At 43.4% G+C, this 26,334-nt stretch overlaps 1 protein-coding gene across 1 annotated transcript in view; it reads left to right on the top strand.

The window, feature by feature from the left end:
• LOC147683549 (serotransferrin-A-like) overlaps positions 1-26,334 on the top strand; it is a 121,195-nt gene that overhangs the window by 92,070 nt on the left and 2,791 nt on the right. The window contains exons 12-16 of the mRNA XM_086943941.1: positions 4,476-4,625; positions 9,369-9,516; positions 13,313-13,377; positions 18,208-18,392; positions 25,755-25,950. Coding sequence (XP_086800067.1) covers positions 4,476-4,625; positions 9,369-9,516; positions 13,313-13,377; positions 18,208-18,392; positions 25,755-25,950 — 744 coding nt within the window. The remainder of the gene's footprint in view (positions 1-4,475; positions 4,626-9,368; positions 9,517-13,312; positions 13,378-18,207; positions 18,393-25,754; positions 25,951-26,334) is intronic.

The following is a 26,334-nucleotide window of genomic DNA, read 5'->3' as shown; positions in this document are numbered from 1 at the left end:
CGGAATGAAGTAGGTAGTATTGCTATATTTGTGAATGGAGGTTAGACTCCAAGTCTCCTGGAATAGACATATCTCAAACTTTTCGACAAATGCATTCCATTCAGGGAGCAGTAATTTCTTCTCTAACCCTGCTACATTCCAGGAGAGGAGGTTGAGTGTGTTTGTATTGGTCCTAGCCTCAACTGCTATGTTAACTGGGGCATCATGTTCCATAGGTGGAATGCTAGACACAGCAGAAAGGGAGTGAACCTCTATCACTGCCCTATCATTTGGTGCAATCACCGGAGCTATATTAGTGACGTTCAGTCAATCTTGATTGTCAAGCCCGGATAGCACCTCAAACCTATTTATATTCGGTGTAAAGCAGGGTGTCACGTTTAGGTTCCTCTTCTGGAGTTTATAAAAATAGCCCAATGGCAATGCCCAAATAGAGGTAGAAGATAGTGGGCAATGATCCTCAACATTTGGAATCATTTGAGCAGCCAATGGAGTCCGAAAATTAACAACCAACAGTCCCCCTCTATGGTCTTAGGAGACTGGCCCACCCACATTACTCATAATAATGTCAATAAGCATGGCTGCCCTAAACCCTTTGTGTCTAGTCAGCCAATCAGCTGTTTTATTCCTCAGCTGGCCCCAGGATTCAGTTTGGTGGGGTCTTAGCGCAGGAACACCGGCCAAGACCACGACCAGAGGACAAGCCACCGGAGGGAGATCTAGGATGAGATCCTGAGCAGGCTTGGTGGGCACATGGGGTAATGATCTACAGCCATCCCTATGTGGTGCTTGTATAGCCACGGCTTCACTATGAGTGGGCTCCTGGGGGAGCAGAGTTTGGGAACCTAATTTCACCCCTTTCACAGACCCACTCATCCCTTGGGAGCTTATACTCAATGGCGAAGGATGGCCCGCGGTGCCAGATAGACGCTGCTGGACCTGGGTACGGTCAGTATGCACATGAGAAACAAACGTATCCATAACTTCGTGGGCCAGTTCCCTGCTTCCTCCCCCAGACCTTAGTGTAGAGGATGCTGCAGGGTCCCCCCCCTCTACATGACGATTGCTGGTCCTGAACACCTCTGGATTCACTGTCAAATAGGTGCCTTGTGACAGGAGAGATAGTTTTTCCTCATTTGCCCCCAGTCTAATCAAGAAAGGTGCTAAAAGCCCCGTAATCAGAGACTCAATATGATTCCAGTAATCTAGGTTGCTTTCTTGTTCCCCTGCCATTAAGGAATCCACGTTATTAATGGCTGGGGCAACATTCGCAGGTCTCAAGCACAACTTTCAACTAGCCCCTGAAGATTGAGATTTAGGTTTGATTTTAGCACTAGCTCTGGGCCTCAAGGCAATCCCACCCCTTGCACGCCTAGCAAACGGCTCCCAGGTTCTCCCCTCTTGGGATCGGTCTATCTCTAGATTAAGAGCCCCTCCTGTGGCTTCATTTTTGCGGGTCGATCTTTTAGATCTGGTGACACGATCACCTCTATCTACCCTTGGTGATTTTGACGGGGGTAGTTGCTGGGTGGTCAAAGCAACAGGGGAATCTGACAAAGGAACCTGTTATGGCCCCGGCAAGGCCATCTGGATGGTTACACCAGGGGAAAGAACTTTCGCCAGGTCACTAGAATCCCTCGGGGTTGGTGTTTCTGCTACACCCACGTCAGGGTTTAGTTCAGTGGTGTCTGTCCTAGAACAGGTTATGGGTTGGGGAACTGCCACTGGTGATTTTGCTTGGCTGATTTCCCCCAAAGATGATCTTTTTTGCCCCATAAGCAGGCCCAGGGAGAGTCTTCTCTCAGTTAAGAGTATCTCATGCTGCAAAACAGATTCAGCCCTATTTAAAAAGGCATCTAGGGTGCCTGCCACACCACCCCCAACCCTCTGCCCAGTTATTTTACGTTTGGTGGCCATTAAACATATAAATAGAGTCCACAAAAAGAGAAAAAAGTCAATTAAGTGTCACTGACCAGGTCCTTTACGATGCGTACAGTACAGATAAAAGGGGGGTGTCCCAGCCCAGCCTACTCCGGGCTGCGACGGGTGCGGACGGGCCCCCCGCCGCGGGAGGCGCAGTGCTGATTTAAGCGCCTGCAGGCGTTTTGGGCTGACGTCGATAGTATGCGCAGCCCTGGGGGTGCTGGGAGATGAAGTCCCTGATGCCCGTAGCGCCCCACGAGCAGCCGTCACCCTCGGCGAAGAATGCAGGCAAAGAGTTGAATAAGGTGGGCAGCCTCCGAAGTCTAGCAGCGTTTATTTTCCTCCCCAAGAGCAGGTTAGCCAGCAAAATTTTGAGAAATGCGTCCCACGCCGCGGGAGGCGCAGTGGTGATTTAAGCGCCTCCGGGCGCTTTGGGCTGATGTCGATAGTATGAGCGGTCCTGCGGGTGCTAGGTGATGAAGTCCATGATGCCCGTAGCGCCCCACGAGCAGCCGTCACCCTTGGCGAAGAATGCGGGCAAAGAGTTGAATAGGATGGGCAGCCTCCGAGGTCTAGCAGCGTTTATTCTCCTTCCCAAGATCAGGTTAGCCAGCAAAATTTTGAGAAATGCGTCCCCTTATGTATAAAGTGTCCCAGACTTAAGCTTTTTATGAAATTTGTTTTATGTTTTTAAATCAAATATGCTGCTATTAATTTTATGTCAAGATTTTTTAACGACCATCTGCACAGTACTGCAAGATTTTATCCTAAAATTTAGCAAATATTGTTTTATTGTATAGATGCAATTTGAAGCTTTTATGATACATGCTGTCGAATAAAGCTATTTGAACTGCACTGAACTAATTAAATTACCTGCTGCAGAATCTATGTTTAAACTTTCTTCGGAAATCTACTGTGGTGGTAGCTTATCCACAAAGTATAGACAGTAGTGGGATGACGCCACTTCATTTAAAAACAATATTAGTCTATAGAAAGTTTATTTGGTCAGCAACAAATACATTGCAGCTATTATAGTACTATCCACCACATAACTCTCTAGTTTCATATGCGGTTTACTTATTTATTCTTTTTTTTCATAGTGCTAGCTTGTGATCAGTACACTTGTCTCAGTGCTAGAAAAATCTGTCAATCAATCTAAGTAGTTCTTTGCTTGCCATGCGAGTAAGGCGATGGCAGACTATCACAAAATGGGCATGCCAGTCATTTACAATGGGCTTCAAGATGGCATGATGATTAGTAGCTTTTTTGTTCCACAAGAGAGTAATTACAGTTGATAACTTCACCAGTGAATGCTGGAATGCCAGGAGCCAGACAGGACGTTTAGGGAGAGAATGCATCATCTGCTTGAAAGGTTTACCAAACAGACATACGAACAAACCCCATTCAGATTTGAGACTTCTAATTGTTGAAGCCCAAACTGACATCATTCCAGCTGTCTCGTGCCTCAAATTGCCTCGGCTTTGATGTAAGTCAATGGGACAAATTAATGGGCCATTTTTTTTTCAAATCTCCCACTGTCCAGTTTCAAAAGATTGGCATCTATGTCAGAAAGTGAGACAAAGAAAGGTCGAAAATCAAAGGCCCTGATATACACATTCGCTTTCAAGATACAGCTCTCATCTAACCACATATTTTAAAGAAAGCCTGCATTCAAAGACAGTGGAATTTAAATAACTACCAGACTCCCAGGTTTGCATCACCGTCTTGCCAATTCTCACCAGTCTGAGATGCAGCTTTTACCAATCGGCTGTCACCACCAAGTCCTCTATCACGAGTGTTCGGAAGATTTTCTGCTTTTTCTTGCACTTGGTGAAATCAAAAAGCCTCGGGGTTTGGAATGTACCATGTGTGATGCAATGGACCAATTACAGCTACACCCCTAAATATATCGGGTATAACAAGAGGCAAAACATGCAAAATTCTGCACCAAAATTTGCATGGGCCCCATGTTCACTGAATAATGTATCACCGTCAAATTCAAATTTTAAGGTGGAAAAAATCTAGAGGGTTTGAACTGTATCACACCACTTGTAATAGTGACTTGTGGGAAAACTGTTGGGGGGCAGGCGGCCACACTTGAAGGTAACAATCGTAATTGAAGCCCCTGATGTGTGAATTTGCACTTAAGGTAAAAAACCTTCACTAAACAAAGGTTGTCCTAAAGGACTCTGTAATATATGGAGGACATGTGGTGAGGAATCATGATAAAACATTAAGTGGGTAGGTGTGCCATGATAATCTCAGCAAAAGTAATTTACCGTTGAAGCTGCGAAAACAGCCTGGGGTTTGGCATGAGGCTAGGACAGCAGAGGTTTCCAGGCTTGGCATCATCTAAGCTAGTGCATGCAAGAGTCCCTTCCCATTACTTGTATTGTATGTCTAGAGGTAGGCATCTTTCTGCACACATCCCCATTGCACACAATGCAAAACTGAATTATTGAGATTGTGAATGAACCACGTAGGGCAATGTTTCTGTCGTTGTGAGATGCTTGTTCCACTCAAACTAACACACAGTTTTTTTCTCATCACCGAAGGCACATACTATGCTGTGGCAGTTGTGAAGAAAAGCGACCCAACCATTACCTGGAAAAATCTGCAAAACAAGAAGTCATGCCACACAGGCAAGGACAGAACAGCCGGATGGAATATACCAGTGGGTCATCTTTCGAAAGACTGCAAATTTGGTAGGTACTGTTCTGCACTGTGGCTCATCTTCAGTGCGCACCCAAGGATACAGCAATATGAACTACTACTGGCTCAACATTGCCTTATAGAATATTATTCACAAATATTTATGGACACAAAGTTGCAGTTTCCTTTTTCATATTGCCCTCGAATGTATAATTAAAACACAATACCTAAAGTGAAGTTATCGGTAGCTTTAGTTATAAAACCTCAATGTATGTGCAAAAAAATTTAAAAATCTACTTTAATAAAAATTAAATGCTGTCATGGTTACATGTTAAAATTGAAAAAAACACAGAAATTCTCACATTATGAATAAAGCCATGTTACAAATTCGGTCAATAGTTGGCGGAGGTTTGCACCCTGTCCAAGAAGAGACCACAATCCTAGTCAGGATAAGTCAGATACATAACCTAAATCATACTGCGCTCACCCTCTCGTATCTTGGCACAGAGCAGTTAGGCTTAACTTAAGAGGCAATGTGTAAAGAATTTGTGCAACACCCAGACTGGGGGTAAGTGTTTGATTTGCTCAAACGCTCCGTCCATCATCCCCTTTTGTATCGCTTTGTTCGCCCTAAGTTGGCAGGGCATGCTCAGACGTGAGTCCCTTGCTCACTTTGCCACTGGATTCAAGATAGCCTGGCTGATGAGTATTATGAATATGAAACCGGTCCCAGGATGCTTGTTTCCGGTCCAGGGATGACATGTCTAGGCAGTTTGGGCTGGACTGTTCCCATGAGGCACAGGGTCAGACTGATTTGCATATGGCCATGTCTGAACTGGGGTGGCAGAGTGAGCTAAAGAATGGTGATGGATTAAACCCAGATCAGTTGACTGGGGGTGAGTGTTTGATTTGCTCAAACGCTCCGTCCATCATCCCCTTTTGTATTACAATCCATTATGGTCATGTAACTCTCACACAAAATGTAATGCTCATAATCTTACCCTTAATAAGACAGATGCAAATCTTGTAAATAATAATATAGATGAGTTTATGAGTTTATATATTGCATTACACTTACTGCTTTAAAAGAGATGGAAATGAATGTTGTATTATATATTCAATCCATCAATCAGGATTTATAAAGTGCAGTTAATCACCCAAAAGAGTATCCAGGCGCTTGTAGGTTCCGTGGCTCATTCAGATTTTGAGGGCCTTTTGGAATTACAGAATGTGAGGAGATGGTCCAGAGCTGCGTGGGGAGGCTGTTCTAGGTCTTGCTGCATTGTAGGAGATGGAGCGTCCTCCTCTTCTGCTTTGGAAGAATCAGGACGTGTGGGCTTGTGAAAGGGAGGCAGAATGTAATTTTCTTCTCAATGGCTGGTGGAAGTTCAAGCAGTGGTTGTTGTAGGCGGGTCCTTGGTTGTGTAGGGCCTTGTGTGCTACGGTCTGCAGCTTGAATTGGCATCTCTTTTTTACAGGGAGCCAGTAGAGTTGTCTCAGGTGGGGTGTGATGTGGGTTTGTCAGGGGAGGTCAATTTGATTTGAGTATGTGTTGTTGTTTGATTACAGTTTGCTTGTAGGTGAGGTTGCTCATTTGAATGATTATTGTGAGGTCGTATGTATTGCATTTGGTGTGCAGCCAGGCCCTCCACCCTAGTGTTTTTGGGCCGACAAACTGGCCCAGGTCGATCAGCAGCCCCTGCCCCCTTCCCCCAGCACCTTGATACCCTCATGGGTGAATAGGCGTGCTATATAAATCCCTGATTGATTGATTGATTGACTGATTGACAAATCATGCTGCACATAGTCTAAGGACATGCGCAGAGAGTGGTTGGCTATGCGCAGCTAGAGTGCACTAAATTAATAACATTTAATCAGGATTTGGTAATATGGATTCATAATTGTGAGACTCCAAGTAGATCACAGACCCAATGTAGGGCCTAGGATTTGTGAATGAATCCAGAATAAGATTCGAAAATCCTGCAAGAAAAATAATTTTATTAATATTAGGTTTGATCCCATAGGGGGCCCTTTGAGACTTTCCCACATAGACCTGAGATTCAGGATTGGCTCACTTTGCCTTATGCTCATTTTATTTTTATTTTTCCTAACACAGCGCTCAGTGCACAGTATTGAATCAAAGCTGCCAAACAGACCTTTTTCTGTGATGGCCAGCTAGTTAGCACACAGGGAACTCATAATTCCGCAAGGAATAATGGGAGAAACAGTTTAGTCAAATGTCGACTCTTTTTTTTTTTTATTGGATTTGCGAATCTGTGGAGTATCCCCAGATTAATGGTCTAGATATTGCACCGAACACACTTTTTAATTTAACATTTCTTTAAAAACAGTTAAACACATTTAAATAAAACTAAGCATAGGCGCTTCTTTGAGTGAAGTTCTATTTTCATGTCGTGGTTGGGTTAATTCCATTCAGACACTTTTTCTGAAGATGATAGGGAAGAATCTTATGAGAAGGCATAGAGGAAATGTCAGTTTTGTGACCTCTCCTCGATTATCACCTACCCCTCCTAAAAACATATCTCCACAAAATTGCCTTGCCAAACTCAAACAGGATTACATTTTATGGACAATTTCAGGCATATTTATGACTGTACATAACAGGTAACTGTGCAACATGGTTCAATATTGCAACATAGGAGTTCTGGTGACATAAACCATGAGCCCAGAGGCCGAATGATTTATAACTATCAGGAAGATGGAAAATTTGGACCAAGTTACATGTTTTTCCTTTTCATTTGTTTTTATTTCATAAGTTTATTTTGTATTAGTTATCTTGAAAAACTTTTTTTTTTCTTCAAATTTCAGATAGCCGAGGATACTGATGGCAATTAAAATGTTTTGTTTCACTTTTCCTGAATAAATTGTTGGACAATGGCCAGGGGAAGGGGATTTAATGCACTTCTCTGGTTGTAGATTTAACAAATAATTATAGATTTACTGCATTTGCATCAGGCAAATGATGTGCAAAATTTGCAGATTTCACAAAAACGTTTTAGTTAAAATGGATGAAACGAAGTGCTACAAGGATTATGCAGCATAGAGGACCGAAAAGGCAGCAAAGTTATCTAATTTATGCAGCAAAAATGCAAATTATATGGCACATTTATGGTCAGTATTATTTTTACCATTTGAGATAGAAACAATGTTTTCAGTGAAATTTGCAAATCTTGTGGCAAAGGCCATAAATACGTAATTATGCTGTAAATGCTGCAGACACAGAATCTCCTAAATAATATGCTATGAATATTGGTATATTGTATATATTTGTATTGCTGTCTAGGCGTGCTGGTGTTATTTACAAACCACTTAGACTTCCGACTCATGGTTTTTGATGTTACCAAAACCTCTCAACAGCAGGATTGGTTTGGATTGCAGAATTAATTGTTGTGTATTCTCTTTCTATCTACACCAGGGCCCTCATTTCTAGTTGCCCAGAGTTATACTCCTTCATTTTCACGGTCCTGGAATTGCCATTACTTGGCCAATCGGAATTAACAGGGAACTCATAAAGTTGACATTAATTGTAATTTACAAGTTTATGCAATGTCCTTAATTCAGGGTTCGGGGTCTCTTGTTTAATATAAGTGTGATTTTCAGTGTGGGAAGAGCATCTAAATTGGGTGCATGCATTTCTGGAGCGGAACGAGTGCTGTTAGCCTTGATTTTCTCTAAGGGCATTAGGAATCAGTGCCTTCCATACCATCCTGAACCATCACTCCCACCTTGATTTATTCCACCTATTTAACCCCACAGACTCGCTCATGGTGGTGACTATGCGGTAAATTCTACCGGAGTCTTAGGCAGATGATTGCTTCAGTGCAATAGACCACAATAGTCCTGATTTTTAGCGATACAGTTTAGTTGATGTTGGAACTCTTAAATTGAGAATTCTGGAAAAACTGGCCAGCAACTGGTTGTTACATGAACGTGGAGAAACTCAACAGCCATGATGTTTACTTATCAAACCCTCTTGCTGGACCTACTGCACTCCGTACATTAGACGCAGATTAAAAGTCGCATTTTATTGCAGCCACTGGGGGCCTCTGGCAAGTGTCCCTAAAGCTAACTAAATCTGTGACCGCCACAAAAACGCACCGGAGTTCCCGCTAACCCCATTAAAGTCAATCTCAACCATAAACCCAGCTGTCAAGTTCATTTGACCTTACCTCCGGGGATGTGATTTGGGCCGAATTCAGTGGGCACCTGTTGCCTCTTCACTGTTATTTCAGCAAATCAGTTCCATGATCATCTTATTCATTTTGTATTTACTTCAGAGTTTGGCAATAAGGAAAAGCACACCAAACCACAAAAATATAAAGACAATAATGAGTGGTTGATCTGGCTTGTCAAAGCAAGGCTAGCACCTCTTGAAGCTCCTTTCTTCACTTACACTATAGAACATTTCAGCTAAGCTTGTGTGACATCTTTGTTCATCAAATTGCTGAAATGATGAGAATGGCATGACATGTGATTTTTCATTATGTTGTATGAACATGTCAGGTGAGAGCATGTCTCAAATAAAACATGCAAGATCGAGCAGGAAACTAGTTTGAGCAGAAAATATTTTGCCAATTTCTGATTAAACCTGTAGGCGGGTGGTATATAATGACACGAAAAAGCATAATGTCCAATGTTGTGTCTTTTGCACATTTCATATAACACAAGATTCATAAATTGCTAAATTCAAATTTTTCCCAGGTCTATTTTTGGCCTAGATTGAAACTAAATTGACAGCTGTGGCCAATTAACTTGTTTTTTGTTTTTTTCAACAGACGTTTTCAGTGAGAGCTGTGCCCCTGGGGCTGACCCAAGCTCTAAACTTTGTGCCCTCTGTGTTGGAAACCCTGGACTCAAAGGAGAAGAAAGCAAGTGCGAGGCCAGCAGCAAAGAACTGTACTATGGGTACTCCGGTGCCTTCAGGTAAAGGGGACACATTTGTTTAAAGTATCCTTAAGTGTGGCATTCTCTCATGCAATTGGATAACACTGAACATGTGACATGGATCCCCTGATCAGAGGGTGCAGTCTCTGCGAAGGGTGGAGAAGGGCAGCTTGTTTGATCTCTAATTCGTAGATGGACATTACTTCCTGCTAATCGCACCCTAGCAGCCCCAGAGCAGGAGTGGGTGGCAGTGGTGGAAAATGTGTGCAGTGAAGGAGAGGGCATTTTATCCTTGCCTCCAGTGAGGTCGCCACGCCACTTGAAGGCAGCATGAGGAAGCACTGATAGTGTATGGCTTTACCACAGTCCTTGCACAAACACAACTATCTGGGTACCACTCAGTTGCATGGTGCAAGTACTTGTTATGAGGGCCGGCTGAAGTGGACAAACTGAAAAGCATGGGTGCTTGCCAATAAAACCTCCATAAATACTAAAAATGGCTGACGCATCTTTGAGATTTGGAGTTTTCCATTCACCACTAAAAACTGGTTACATGAAAGCCTGTCGATATTGAGTGGGGATGAAATGTACTAGATGTAGAGAACTCTAGATGAGTACAAATTAGACAGATTTGGCTTTAAAATGGTCGCTGTTCTCCACCAAACTGCGTACGCATTGTGTTACTATAAAAGAAACACCACTACATTGTGCCCTACGATGGCATGGGACAACAAGAATTGCTAATAAATATAAGAAGTACGTTCCCCTTAAGAAAATCTGTCTGAGAAAATATCCTAACCTCAGGCTATATTAAACCTTAAACAGTGACATACCCTAGATGAATTTCTTCAATTTTTGGGACTTTCTGAGCTACTACTAACAAGTGGACAGCCCAACAATGGAAACGCTCATCAGAAATATTTCAGAAATTCTCAACACATTTTGGTTGCTCTTTTTCAGAACTGGAGACAAATTAATTTACTTTAATCAATAACTTTCACAAATAACGGCCTTTCAGATACCAGCAAGTAACAATTTATATTGGGAATGAAGAGTTTATTAGATGAAAATGGACTCACCCAAAATAGGCACATGAGGCTGCTGGAAGCGTGCTGGATATTTATCATCCAGCATTCTGCTGCAAACTATAAATAGCATTATTTTGTGAATTTGATAATTTGTGAAGCTGAAGACAGGGCCACTGGGGCAAAGGAGAGATCCAAACACTGGGGCAGGGAGATGTGGATATTGCGAGTGGGAGATATAGACATTGGCACTGGGTAACATTAGAAGAGAAAGCATAAGGTCAGTAAGAGATGAAAACTAGGTCAGGAAGTCGCAGACCTGGGAAAGGAGGACACAGATATTGTCAGGGGATCACAGGAAGTGAAATAGGTGGAATTGTGCATAGAGGAAAGGCACACTGGGTTGGGGCATGGACAATGGGCTGGATTATCACAGAGAGTTGAACAGTTGTCATGTGGACAGGAAGAAGAAATGGATACTGAGATGGATGAACACAGACAGGGGTCATATGGAAAGGAAGACAGGGACATGGTGGGAAGGGGACATGGACACTGGGACGCAGGATACAGACAGAACACAAGTAGTAACAAAGAGACACGGGCCGAGAGACAAATACAGAGGGAAAGAAGACCAGTATATATGGATAACAAGACATAGACACAGGGGCATGGACATCCGAACTCTGAAGCACGGAGACAGAATGTTGCCAATTAAGCTCCAGTCTGCGGGAAACCCAACAAGCACAAGCAAACACAAGCTCAATACTGCGCACAGTGCTATGCGGTCACACCAAACGTCAATGTGCACTCATTAAACACAAATAGATCACAAGGAACTAGGCCCCTGCAAGTTCAGTGTCTTTGACCAATCCTTGAGTCCAAATACATTTTTATTGTGCTTACTCTGTGTGAGTGAATGAGCAGCTACTAACTGCTCTAACAATTTCGGGTTTGTGGCATCCAAACCAGGTTAACGTTAAGACTAATCCCTGACGAACATTTTGAGTAGAGAGAGGGGCCATATTACAGATGGTGTGTACTTTCCTGATCTACCCCATGGTGCATTCTAAAGTGAGTCAGCTTGATACAGATCGTGACTGCGCACCGATTACAGAAAATGTCCTGTAGTTCAGGCTCACAGTCACGCTTGCACTGGGAATAGCACATAAGTGAAACAAAGGGTAGATGTTAGAAACTGCTGGTCCGCCTTTCAGCGCAGATGATGGATCTGGCTCCGTTTGAAGAGAAGAGTGGTGATGACTGCGAGGAGAGAGGGTTCCTGGTACCCCAGTGACACACTTACCATTGCACCACCTCCTACATGGTGCATAATCAGTGCACCACACAATAACTTCTTTGCCATTGTGTCTGCATCTGCAATGTGGTGCAGGTGCAAAGGCATGCTTGCATCTGCGCGAGAGTAAGACCCATGAAAATGAGCGACATCAACTTGAGATCATGTCCAGTGACAATGTGATCCATATTTCAGGAGAGGTCGCACAAGGGTCTGTTGTTCCTCTGTAGGTACCTAACTACGCTAGGGTCACAAAAGTTGATTAAATTATCGACTACATTCCTGGATCACCTTTAATAATAAGCCCCAAGGTGGATCAATGCTTGGAACTTAGGGGCATATTATCAAGGAGTGCGTTGGAAAACGCACAACGCACATTCCCATATCGCCGGCTATCGCCGGATTTCATCGCCGTTTTAGCGCGCAATTACCAATGCGCATCAGGTAGGCGAATTGAAATCCGGCGATAGTCGGCGATATGGCACATTAGCGCATGAAAACAAACGTTGTTTTCACGCGCTAATGTGGGCCTCGATAATATGGGGGGGGGGGGATTCAGCTTTATGATCCACACCCCCATGTTATCAATGCCTAACGCCTGGTCAAAGCAGGCTTTGGGAGACCTGCGATAAACGAGTTGGTCTTTTCCTCCCAACGCCTGCCTTGGTAATAGGTTGTTCCCACCTCCAACCACATTTTTCATGTGGTTGGACGTGGGAACGCCCACTTTGCACGTCATTAGCAATGTTTATCGCCGACATGCAAAGTGGGCTTGGGCCAGGCTTTAACCCTTTGCATGCTGATGACGGAACCGCTCCGTCATCAGCTGCGGGTGCGCTGTGCTGATGACGGAGCGGTTCCGTCATGGCCCAGCCGCCGCGCCTGCGCGGGGCTGATTTCGCGCCTGCGCGGGCGTTCTAAAGAGCGGGGCGGGTCATGACGGAACCGCTCCGTCACCAGCATAGCTCAACCGTGGCTGGTGACGGAGCGGTTCTGTTACCAGCATGCGGCCGCCGCGCGGCCGCCCCGCCCCTTTAGCGCTGCGGCGGAATAGCCGCCGCAGCGAAGGGGTTAAAATGCACTTGTTAGTTGGGCTCTAGCAGTATCGCCGCTTTCTCGGCACAATTCGCCGGAAAAGCAGCAATACTTGCCATTGGTAATATGCCCCATAGTTATTTGCTATACGTGTCCTAGTACTGACAAGGCTACAAATGGGGAGTACTGTGTACTGTGGAGAGGCAATAGATGGAGATGAAAGAATGGGGCTATGTATCGTTAGACCTTAGATGTAACTAGGGCAGTTACTTTGCCCAACCTTACTTTATCCCTTTTTCTCCTATCTGATCATGTGTTTTGTGTACAATTGTGTACAAGGAGTTTGCAGGATGCTACCACTGCCACCAAAAATCAGACACAAAGCCACTGGCTTATCATGAGAAGTAGCTTATGTAGGTTTGTACTGCCAATCAAAGTACTGTTTTCGTCAAACTCCTTGCATTTTGTTTTTCCTCCACAGGTGCTTGGTGGCGGCAGGAGATGTTGGTTTTATGAAGCACACCACCATTTTTGAAAACACAGATGGTAAGTTATGAAGAAGTGCCAAGCGGTAAACTATCCACCCTCCTCTAATTCTAATTTAGTTTCTAATTATAGGGAGAAAGTGGGCTAAAAGGCATTGAGGGTGGCATTACCTTTCCATTCAATGCCCGCTGTAGGGTGTACGACAAGTGCCGCTGCGCCAGGTGCCATGCTTGAGAAGGTAACTTTTGTGCTCTGACGGGATGAGAGAACAGAGCAGACTAGTCAGGCGTAGCAAATGAGTCAGTAGCTGCCTTCAATAGATCTTTGTGTGGCCAGCAATTTTCATGGGTTAAAAATAATGGCAAGATAAGTCTGGTGATTATGGTACTTGCTGGAGAGATCTGTGCTTCAGCTAGTGACATTTTTGACTCGTCATAAAGTAGCACAGCAGCTTAAAGTGTAACTTGCAGATCACAGGTTTCTTTGTTATGTAGATAGCCCAGAGGGTTACTACTTATGTTACAGTGCTCCTTTTGTTACTTGCAGTTCATAAGTAACAATCCTCCTTACATATCAGAGTGAACTCTGAACCGGAATTAAAAAGCTGTTTCCTAACAGAAGGTATTAATTTAGAACCTTATTGTTTTTTCCCCAATCTAATAATATTGCAAGGTTGCTGAAGGGTTCCATTGGTAAAAATACATTCTTATTGGTAGAGACAGCGCAAACCATAGTGCAATGTTTTAAATCCCGTATGTGTTGTTCCATACCAAGCACTCTTACCATATAATGCTTATCTGTATGAATGGCCTGTACACCTACAGCATGTAACCCTCATTGTCTTGAATACCATTTCCTGCACACTAATTTACACATTTTTATAATGCATTGTCTCTATAGTATATGTGTGTGTGATGTGAAGCACTCTGAAACCATACATTGAGATGAAAAATCTTATAAAAGAAATTAAATAATTGTGAGTTAGTGGCTATAGAAAGATGAGGGGCACCGTTGATGGGTGGTAGTGAGGAAATCCATGGATAAGAAGGCCCAAAGGGTACCCCAACAAAGACTGGCAGACATAGTGCTGCTAAACAGGCCCTGCCTCCTTCAGTACTTTATTCCATATGGACAGGGTTTGCCCTGCTTAAATCAAAAATCAGAACAAAAAGGCACAAGTGTAGTCCAACTCCATCAAACGGACTCGAAATTGGCCTTTGTTCTAAGGGAGGGGAAGCAAAGAATACATTTTCAACTTGCAGTGTGTTCTAAAAATCAATCTTGTGAATCAAAGTATGAATATTAAGAAAGGCGACAAACATTCACATTTTAAGAGAAATTGGCAAAACAGCCTGATTGTCCCAAAACAACTATAGGCACACATTTCCAAATTATGCATTTGAGTATTACTTCAGCGGCGTAACATTAGCAACCAGTGGTGTAATATTGGGCACTGTGGTGCAGGGGGGGCCAGATGAAGGGGACCTCCTCCAGCACTGTGCACGGACAGTGGGCCTCTGCCCTGAGAACTCATGACTGGGTCCGGAGTGTGTGTGGGGGATGGGGGATGGGGGGGGGGCCCTCCATGTACTTTGCAGCGACTTCCATTGAAGTTTCGTTACACCACTGTATTACTTCATTAATGGTATTTTATCATATTCAAAGACTGCTCCCAGTGTCAATACTGAATCCCATTGATATATCTACAAGGCTTCAGGTTGAGGTTTACTAATTCACTAATGTAGGCAGAGCAAGGTAAAACAGTGCTGGGTGCCACAAAGCTGGTAATGCAGCTTTCTCCATTGCATCACTAATGTGCATACCTGACAGTGCCGTAGTGTTTGTCTTGTCCTCAAGAAACTTCACTTGCTCCCACAGAGAAAGGTTTAACCTTTCAAAAAATAGGTAAACTTTATTAAATATAGGGCCAGAAGTATGACCCTTTTTGCAGCCTCAAATGGGAGAACCTCCCGTTTGCGACCACAAAAAAGGTAATGTCATGTACAAATGCTACTTTGTGAGTCACTGACTCGCAAAATAGCAATTGCGACTCCCGCTATTGGGAAGGGGCATCCCTTCCTAATAGGGAGTCAACATGCCATGTACAATTGTTTTGCTACTGCATTTGCGGCCACAAAACACTTGCAGTTTACCACCTACTTCAAGTAGGTGATAAGCCACTCACGAGTATGTGAGAAAACATTTTTAACAGCAGGCAGTGGTCTCAGTGGCCTGCCCTTAAAAAAATTAAACTGAAACGTTTATTTTTTATTTTTTTAAATGCATCACGTTTTCATTTAAGGAAACTGGGATGCATTAAAACAAAAAAAAGACTGCTTTATTTAAAAGCAGTCCCAGACATGGTGGTCTGCTGACCGTAGCAGGCCACCGTCCCTGGGATTGTGAGCCATTCCTAATGGGGTCGCAAATTGTGCCTGTCTCATTAATATTCATGATGCATGCAATTTGCAACCCCATTAGGAATCGCAAACAGTGTCTGAGGCACTGTTGTACATTCACATTTGCAAGTTGCAATTTGCTGCAATTTGTGACTCGCAAATGTGAGTGTTTGTACATCTAACCTATATAGTTCTAATCACAGGCAATATATATAACATGCATTTCTACTGTAGCAGTTATTGTAGATGCTTTTGTGAGTGCTAAAGTATGAGCTTTACCACCGACAGGCGCCACACTGACATATTCTTTTTCAGATCAGGGCAGTTAGACCTCAAGATGGCTACAGTCTTCTGAGATCAGCAGCAAAACAGGTGTTCACACAAGACTTCAGGCATGCATCATGGGTTAGGCTCTCTAGTTTCCAGAACGGTTGCTGCTGCCTATCATGAGGCTCCTTGGCACGATGAATAATACCCTTTAGGTTGCTATTCCTGTTCAGGGAGAACAACAACACCTTCTCATCCTGACACTGGGGTGCTGCTAACAAACTTGGGAAAAGACAATGGTTCTTACTTATAACTAGGACTATGTTATTTTTTTTTGCCATTTCGCTAAAGACTCTACTAAAATTCCTAATCTATCACTCCAATTCTCTCCCAACCCACATGAAATCCAGCCCGACCCTACTTGCCTTCAGGAAAATGACAAAAACATGGCTTTTCAGCCAATAGCCTACAATCTTTGGTTCTGGCTCTCTGTCCATAGCGCCGAGACACCCACGGGTATTTGCGCACTTTACAAATTGTATAAATTAATAAATAACCACACATCTGTTGGCCTGACAGTCATGGCAGACAGTATTTAGAATAATGCAAAAAGCAACAACCCAATTTCTGTTTTTATCCACATTTAAAAATAAATACAGACAAGAAAATCAATGTTTTCTGTCTGTATTTATCTGTAAAAATCAGTAAAAATGGAAAACATGGATCCTTACGTATAACCCAAAATGCAAGCCTGGCTTTTTGGCTACACCAATAGTTGTTTTAAAATGCAGTCAATTAATGTAGTTTGCTTAAGGGAACTGCACATATACATAGCCAGCTATGGAAACAGGTGCGGTGTCTGGTGCTTGAAGGTCTGTTTGTGAGAGTTACCGCTTTCATTGTGCCTCAAGCTGCAGATAATTTGTTTGACTCAACATGAGTTTCTGTATATTCGTAGGACCTTATTCACAAAACAGGTAGGGTGGAAATCCCTTCATCTGCCTGGGTGTACTTTTCCTATTCATCAACATTGCCTGGAGTACACTTGCAAAGCTATGCGAGGAGCAGGTTTCCAGACATACTCCAAGGATTGGTCAGGTGACACTGCACAGATTTCTCCATAGCAGAGAAGTCGACTCAGAACGAAAAGAGTCCTCTATGCAAATACACATTTTTTCCTATGTGAAAATTATATTTCCCCCTGGAGAAACCCTTTTCCCTATAACTCAACCAAATCTCGGGTGATTGATTTCAGTGGCAGCGGCACGAATCAAGGGTGGGGGGCAGCCTGGGAAGTAAGGCCGATTAGAAAAGAAACCAATAATTACCTGATTGCTGTGTCTCTCCCTTGGGGCTGGAACTCGAGTCACCCAGGCTCCCCTGAGCCAATCGCAGCACTGCAAGGCAGTGTTGTGATTGGTCTGAGCGCAGTGATTCGGTGCTCATCCAGGGAATGGGAGCCTGTGAATGTTCTCCACGCAGGCTTTAAGGCAGCCTGCTTGGAGAACATGTAAAGTGTGCATGGTGGTTTGGACAAACATCAAGCACACTTGGAGGGGGCAAACCACTCCTCCCCCTGCTCCTCTGTCATCGGAGCAGCCCCGCCTGTCAACCTGCTGCAGTAGGAAAACATAAAATGATAATAACCTCAAGTTATTATCATTTTATGTTTCCTTTATTTCACGGCTGCCGTCTTAGCGGAGGAGACCCAGCTAATCGATTCCCTTTCCCACCATAGAAGGGTAGGTACCCCAGACCTTTACTAATATATATTTACAACCCTTTGCTTATTGTAAAGATGAGAGAAAGGAGTTCGGGAGTACATGTTTGTTTGAGTCCCAAATTTCCAAGGCACACCACCCCTTGGAACACTGACTTTTCATCCCTTGAGTGGAATTTATGGCTGCAGAGGTCTTCTGGCTTGTGACTAAGGCTCCATTACTATAAATGGCTTTAGGCATGTCAGGAAACCCTGTGTGAATTCCTGACAGACTTAAAAAAGATTAAATCAGAACTAAAAATACATTTGCGAATACATTTACCCTTGTTGTACCGGCTCTTTGTGGCTTGGATACTATGTTGTGCTCTGGGAATTCGTAATTGTGTCTATGTTGTTTCAAGGTTACATTAAGCACATTTTAAATGTTTTTTTTTACTGTACAGTTCTAAGTGTAAGGTTTGTAGTGATAGGAATTTGTCAATTTGTAACTCTTTTTGCTCCCAGGTGCCAACACTGCTAGTTGGGCAAAGGATCTGAAATCTTCTGATTTTGAGCTGCTGTGCCTGGATGGAAGTCGAGCCCCACCATCTAAGTACCAAGAGTGCAACCTAGGTCAGGTTCCTGCACATGCAGTCATGACTCGGCCTGAGAAAAGAGCACAAGTGGTGCAGGTTCTCCAGAATCAACAGGTGAGTTACAGGTAGATGACCCATCATCAGACTTTAGGAAGCCTTCAGAAACCAATGACAGGAAGGAAAATACGTTTTGATTGGCAACAGAAGAGATTTCAAGCTCCTGTCCAGAAATTGATATATGTGCACATAACACATCCTGAGATGGATGAAAATTGTGGAGTGCAAATCGTTGCAGCGTGGAATCAATGTTATATGAAAGATATATGTTCACTCTTCGCTCTGTAGGGATATTGTAAGCATTGTAAGTGGGGTTTTTCTAGACTGGTGCCTGAGACATTGCCTCCTATGTGTTTCTGGAACAGCTTCCTTTTTCTATTCACAAGCTTATTTCCTCCCAGACCTACCATTCTTTAGCGATATCTCATTTAGTGGCTGAATGTTACTCTCTGAACTGGCACTAAATAGCCTTTGCTCTTCAATAATTTCCATGAAATTATATATTATGCCACATCATGCAGTGGAGACAATGTATTGTATTGTATTGTAATTGCATTTATATAGCGCTTACAACCCCTGATGAGGCGTCAAAGAGCTTTTTCGGCGAGTAGCACGCTACTCCGGGACCCATATTGAATTAGTGTTGAATTAGTATAGTGAAACGTGCAAGTACATTTTAAGTGGTGGATAGGTTAATTATTTGGATTTGGAATGATAGCAGAAGGTTAGAGGAGGACAAAAGGTTTGTATTTATGTAGCGCTTATTAACCCTGATGGGGTATTGAATCACTCTATACAGGAAGACCATAAAGGATTAGTGGTGAATTAATATGGTGAAATATTAAAGTAATTTCAGTGGTGGATATTAGTCAGTTATTTGGGGGGAGAAGGATAGCGGAGGGATAAAATGGGAAGAAAGGTTTGCATTCATATAGCACTTGTTACCCCTGATGGATGTTGAAGCGCTTTTCTGGCGAGTAGCACCCCACTCCGGAACCCATAAAGGATTAGTGTTGAAAATTAGTATAGTAAAATATGAAGTAATTTGAATAGTGGATATGTTATTGAGTTGTTTGGGTAGAGAAGGGTAGGTGGTGAGATAGTGTTGGGAAAGAGGTTTGTATTTATATTGCACTTGCTACCCCTGTTGGGGTTTTGAAGAGCAAGTAGCACGCTACTCTGGAACCCATCAGGACTAGTGTTGAATTAGTATGGTGATACATGAAAGTAATTTTTGTGGTGGATATGTTAGTCAGTTATTTGGAGTGAGAAGGGTTGGGGAGGGGTAGAAAAGAGAAAAGAGTTTAGAAAGGTTTGTTTTGGGGGATCGGTATAGTAAAAGAGGTGTCAGATGATGCAAGGAGGGGTAGAGTAGGAGAGAGTCTAGAAAGGGTTATTTTGGGGATCATAGTAGTGGTATGGGGTTTGGGATAAATGAGAGAGTGGGTGTAGAGGATATATTGATAGATGTAGAGGATGAGAGATAGGGTAGTGCATTGGCAAGAGTAGTAGAAAGAAGTTTGAGATGAGTCAGAAGGTTGAGCTAGAAGATATATTGAGCGAAGTATAGGCTGAGAAATAGGGAAGTGCATTGGAAATGCTAAATTAGAAGAAATTGATAAATATACAAATCCATAAGTACATTGAAAGTTTATAGATGTATAAAGGAGGTAAGTATATTGGGCAGCATTTCTGGCCCTGGTCCTGGTCAGTCTCAAACAGGCTCAAACAGGCAACTGCCCTTGCCCTCTCTGCCCTTAACAGGCTCAAACAGGCAACTGCCCTTGTCCTCTCTGCCCTTAACAGACTCAAACAGGCAACTGCCCTTGTCCTCTCCACCCTTAGCCTCGACGCCCGGGCTGAGATGCCCGAACCCTGGCCTTTTATAGCCCTAGTAATCAGGTGACCCCCATCAGCCAATGGGAACCCTAGCCCTAACACTATCCAATCACAACACTAGCCCTAAAAATCTAGAACTAATAGGAGACCAGGATCTTACAGCCAATCCTTGCACTAGTCGAAGCACCCAATCAGTTCAAAAACCCTGATCTATGCATCCAATAGAGGCCCTAGCCCTACCAGTAGTCCCAACCCAAGTCCAAGCAACCAATGGCACTGGAAAACCCTAGTCCCTACTTCCAATAGAAAGCCTAACCCTACTCTTAGTCCCACAACTAGTCCAGCAACCAATCATACCAGAAGCCCTAATCGCTACTTCCTATTAAAGGTCTAACCCTAGCCCTAGTCCTACCGTAGTCCCAACAACCAATAACACAGGAAGCCCTAGTCCCTACTTCCAATAGAAAGCCTAACCCTACTCTTAGTCCCACAACTAGTCCAGCAACCACTCACACCAGAAGCCCTAATCGCTACTTCCAATTAAAGGTCTAACCCTACCCCTAGTCCCACCCTAGTCCCAACAACCAATAACACAGGAAACCCTAGTCCCTACTTCCAATAGAAATCCTAACCCTAGCCCTAATACCAACCCTAAATTGATTGAATTACAGACCCAGAAACCGATCAGAAGACTGAAATACCCAACCAATGAGGACACTAACCCTAATCCAATAGAAACATCAGATACAACCACCAATCAGTGTATACATGTACCAACCAATGTACTGATCGGTCAACATAAAGGAGGGGATATAGCCGGATATTGCTAGGCAAATCAAGTGTGTGTGTCTGTGTGTGTGCACTCCCTTGAACGCAGAGGCCACCAGTGCTCTTGAAGCCCAGTAAACCCTGTCTACCATATCACCGAAGGAACCAGGTCTCACACTCATTCTACATGGCCTTCACCATGCAAGACATAGTAGTTCACTACTGTATTGTTTGTTATCTTTACGGGCATGTGGTTTGTGGACTGGATAGTCCCATCCATTTCTAGCTTCAATATTAAATGTTTTATAACACTATAACATTTTGCGATCATTTGCAGCCTATCCAGCGTTTTACAACTTGATTATTTCCCTCCCTATGATTTTGACTGGTGAATTGTTAACAGAACGTAAGAACCCTTCCCTTATCTTCTGGTTAGTGCATAACCCACATGATGTCTCATAGATGTTTTATATATCAATATTCTACATCAGCAATGTAAAAGTACTTCTGCTTTGATTTCCGGAATTGCAAACCGTGACACAATTAAGGAATCTATTGGAAATGGAAAGTAGCAAGGCTGAGAAAAATAGAACTTTGAGACTTCCTAAGATAAAAGTGCAGGATATAAGCTTCTGTTTTTAAGATTTCACTAATGGAATTTTACAGGTTCTACTGTTGAATGTATGACCCCCTTAAGCCTGAAAACTACCTCCCCATCTCTTTACTTCCTTGGGCCACAAAAGTTGCGGAGGCCCATGTAAACGCCATTCTCTCAGACCATCTATCTAGGGCTAACATCCTTGACCCTACTCAGAATGGGTTTCGTGCAGGCCATAGCACGGAAACGGCCCTTCTTTCCATGGTCGAGCATCTCCGTTCTGTGCTTGATGCGGGTCGGACGGCGGCGCTACTGTTGTTAGATCTTAGCGCCGCGTTCGACACAGTCTCGCATGGGATTTTGTTGCAACGGCTGGAGGAAGTGGGTGTCTCGGGCTCCGCCTTACGCTGGTTTCGATCTTTCCTGGCTGATAGGTCATTCCAGGTGGCGATCCCGCCCGGCAAATCAAAATCTCATTTGCTGGATCTAGGGGTCCCACAGGGATCTTCGCTGAGTCCCACTCTTTTCAATCTTTATGTGAGACCGCTGGCTGCGGTCGTCAAGCAGTGGGGCCTGACGATGGTCTCTTATGCAGACGACACGCAACTGGCGGTCACACTGAGTGGGGACTCAGATCTAGAGGCTCCCAGATTCTGTGATGGCTTACGAGCAGTGGCTAACTGGATGAATTCCAACTGTCTCCAGTTAAACACCAAGAAGACTGAGATTATGGTAGTGGGTAAGCAGGTAGAACTGTGGGGTGACAAGTGGTGGCCTTCTGAATTGGATGTGACTCCTTCCCCAGCATCAGAGATCAAAAATCTGGGGGTATGGCTTGATCCATCCCTCAGTTTTGTTTGTCATACCAAGAAAGTGGCGGCTTCATGCTATGGCATTATCAGAGGACTTAGACCCATCCTCAAATTCTTTGATGCATCCACCTGACAGCTGGTGGTTCAAGCATCAGTGTTGTCTAGGTTGGACTACGCCAGCTCTTTACTGGCTGGGATCAATCAAGCGGAACTTGCTCGATTACAGCGAGTCCAAAATGCTGCAGCCTGAGTGGTGATAGGACTGCCAAGGCGCTGCTCGGTGTCTAAATCCCTTCATTCCTTACATTGGCTCCCTGTGCGCCAGAGGATTCAATTTAAGGTCCTCTGTCTGGCCTTTAAAATCCTTAAGGGTTCGTCTCCTCAAATCTTGGAGAATTTGCTTACACCATATACTCCTCAACGTGCCCTTAGATCTCAGGGTCAGAATTTAGCAGTGGTCCCGCGCTTTAGATTGAGGAGAGCTAGTGGCCGCTCCTTTCGCGTTCTAGCAGCAAACTGGTGGAACTCTCTCCCCTTGCATATCAGGCTCATTGACGAGCTTTTCCAGTTCAGACGGGCCATTAAGACCTTTTTATTTGTTTAGCTCTTCCTTTGCGGGCTATTTTTCTGAGCCCTTTTAGTGTTGTGTTATGTCTGCCTTGTCAAAGCGCCAGGACGCCCCTTTGCTGGGGCAGCTGTGCACGGTATAAGTAAAAATAACATAACATAACATAACATGGCCTATCATGAAGCCACCTACCCCCACTCCTTTAGATGCTGAATTCAGTTTTTTGAGTTTGAATATGAGAATAAATGTAAATAATGTGTGTAGTCTTGTGTGCAGGTGCCAAGCCAGTGGTCTTAATTACTCATTGTATATGATTGTCTCCAACGGGATAGAGGAACTTTTTTTTCTTACATATTGATAATCCACCAAACATCTTAATTGCAGAATCTTCTTTGAAATGATTTGATGCAAGATTTAAGATCACAGACATAGGGTGTTCAGCAGTTGTGCCTAAAAGGTCCTCATTTCACTTTCGGAACAAACAGGCACATGCATCAATATTGCATTTTGCGATTCCTTAATTGCGAAAAATAAGGAATCGCAATTAAGGAATTGCAAACTGCAATGCATCAAGAAATCGCTATAAAAATAGTGATTTCTTAAAATTCCTTAATTGCGATTCTCTAATTAAGAATCGCATTTAAGGAATACTTCCCCATCCATTCCTATGGGCCTAGAGGCCCATAGGAATTAATGGAAAGACATTCTTAATTTGCAATTCACCATTGAAAATTCGCAAATTAAGAATGCAATTTCATGGGTGCAGGGGTGTCCAAACACCCTGTTGCACCCCTGAAATCTGCTTAGGGGTACATTTTGCACACCCACATGCCCCAAGGGCATGTGTGTGTGTAAAATGGAACTTTGAAAAATGCACTTTAGAGCATTTTTCAAAGTTTTCGCAAATTACCATGAAGGTCAACTTCATGGTAATTTGCTCCCCTTATTTGCGAATTCGCAAATTTTTAAAGTTTGATGCATTGCATTTAAGGAATCTCAATTTGAGATACCTTAAATGCAATCGCAATTTAAGAAATCACAATTTTGCGATTTCTTAAATTGCGAAAATTACTAAAATGTTAATGCATCCCAAAAATGCGAATTGCATTCCCAAATGGCCGAATTTTGCGATTCGCACCATTTGCGAATGCAATTTCCTTTGATGCATGTGGCTGAAAGCAACTACAACAGCGCATGTGTAAGGATAGAACCCTTATTTTAAGGAGACCAAAGCTACCCTTATTTGCCCGATTAATACAAGTGATCAGTCATGGTTTAACTGATCCTAAAGGGCAGTGATTTGATGGCTATGTCAAGGAGGACAGCAAATTCAAAATTACTAGCAGGATGGTTTCTGTCTTCAATAGTTATCATACTCTTGTGTTGTTCTTATTAAATTATTGTTTAAAAATCAAGCCACTGATGGTAAATTCACAGAAAATTATGTTTGCATACTGAGAATCAGTTTATCGTTAGTCTTTTGAAGGGCTTGAAATCCATACGCAATGTGAGGGAAAAGGATTCAGGCAGCCAGAGGGGCAACACTGAACAGACCCATTTTGTGTACATATAGGCAATGGTCTTTTCCTTCTTACCCCCATAAATTCCTATGTGGAAAATATGGACTTTGGATGATCATACATATTTGTTTAATAAGGTCTGAGGACTCCATTTTGTTTGATGGACAGGGAAATAGGGGTAGCAGAGTATGTCCTTCACAAATCAAGACCTTGTGAAAACGAGAGACTAGGCTAGTATGCTGAAACAAGAATGACTTGATGTCTAGACTAGTGAGTACTGAGTCTTGTATAATGCAACACATAAATCCCAAAGATCCCTACCAAACTCCACATATCCTGTGCACACTCTTCACATTTCTTTATGGAAAGGCGTTGTTTTGGATGGCAGAGAACAACTTTTCTCCACTGTGACAGGCAGCCATTGCCCCTGTTACATGCTTTTGTTACAGAACATATGCTTTTGTTACAGAACCTTTGAAAAGTGACTGCTCATTAAGCATGCCTGCATAAGGCAGGAGCTTGGGTCGCATGATAAATCAGGAACGTCCACAAGGAAGGTAGGCCTTGCACACCTTCAAAATGTGTGTGTGGGGATCTTTCTGTTATGGCATTATACTAATTTTCCAGTCATCGACCAAGGCCAATCAGATATTTGACACGGATGCAGCTACTTCATGCCCATCAACTATTCGTGAAGGGTTCTCTCTCAGGGACTGAGAGGCCTGTTCATAGCTTATCCTGTGCTCAGGGCTCATCCTACAGCCTTCAAAGGGTCTTTGCATTGTGTGCTTTCTCTGGAGCGTAAGCATACCTCAGCATGATGATTTAGGTAACAGAAGGGGGTATTTAAAGGTAGTAAGACAAATGTTTTTGTTATGTATTTGAAGTGGAAGGAGTAGTGGCAACCATGAAATAGCAGGTGACACCATGTAGTTTCAGATGAATGGAACTCTGGCGGATGGGGTAAGCCATGAGTGAAGTGAGCCAGGGAGGATGAAGAATGTAGTGAAAACTTTGTAGGATTTACCCTACCTCCCATTTTGACCTTCTTAGCTTCTGTTTGCTTGACAAGTTGGGTAGATTATAAGGAAGGTGGGGTGCATTGAAATAAAGGGCATGCAAAAGAAAGATTGTATGGCATGCAACGCTGCGACGACCAGAGATGAATCAACCACACTCTATATTTGCAGCACATTAAGAACTCTTTGGTGGAAAGCGTCACTCGTACACCAACCAAAAGTCTGCCAGCTGCTGCTAGTTTGATGCTGGTATTTTTTAAACTCTCTATAACAGCCACTTGCTGATCTCTTATAGAGTTTGTTTGGGCGCGATGGAGTAGAACAAGACATGTTCAAGATGTTTGGGCCTAACAAGGAGGGCAAAGATCTGATATTCAAGGATTCAACCCAGTGCATCATTGAGGTGCCTGCTGGAACCTCTACAGAGACCTTCCTTGGAGCTGACTATCACCGTGCGATTGCTGGACTAAAGGACTGCTCCCCAGGCTCAGGTAACTACCCTGGTTTCTCTTACATGAGGTGTTCCCCCCTGTAGGTCTGGGACATCAGTTAACTCCCTTACAGCTTCAGGGAACTCTGCATGTGTTGTACAAGTTAACACTAATGGCTACAACCCCCTCCCCACCTTCGTGCCACCTCCCACTCAAGACAGGAAACTTACTTAATGATCACCCTCTCAGTTCAGACAACTCACCTGGTGATACTTTTTCACCTTAGGAAATGAACTCTTGCTTACTGACACCTGAAGGTTCCTACACCTTATGCAACTACCCAGACATTTTGAGCCCATCGCCTCCCCTGGCATGCTCATCCATCATTCCCTATGACGTACATCATTTCTGATGAGTGGTGACAGGGCAGGGGGAAGCACAGGT

Source organism: Lissotriton vulgaris, chromosome 11, assembly GCF_964263255.1.
Source record: "Lissotriton vulgaris chromosome 11, aLisVul1.2, whole genome shotgun sequence".
In the NCBI taxonomy this organism is placed as follows: domain Eukaryota; kingdom Metazoa; phylum Chordata; class Amphibia; order Caudata; family Salamandridae; genus Lissotriton; species Lissotriton vulgaris.
Note: the sequence above shows the minus strand (reverse complement) of the source record. Positions and strands in the feature narration are given on the sequence as shown.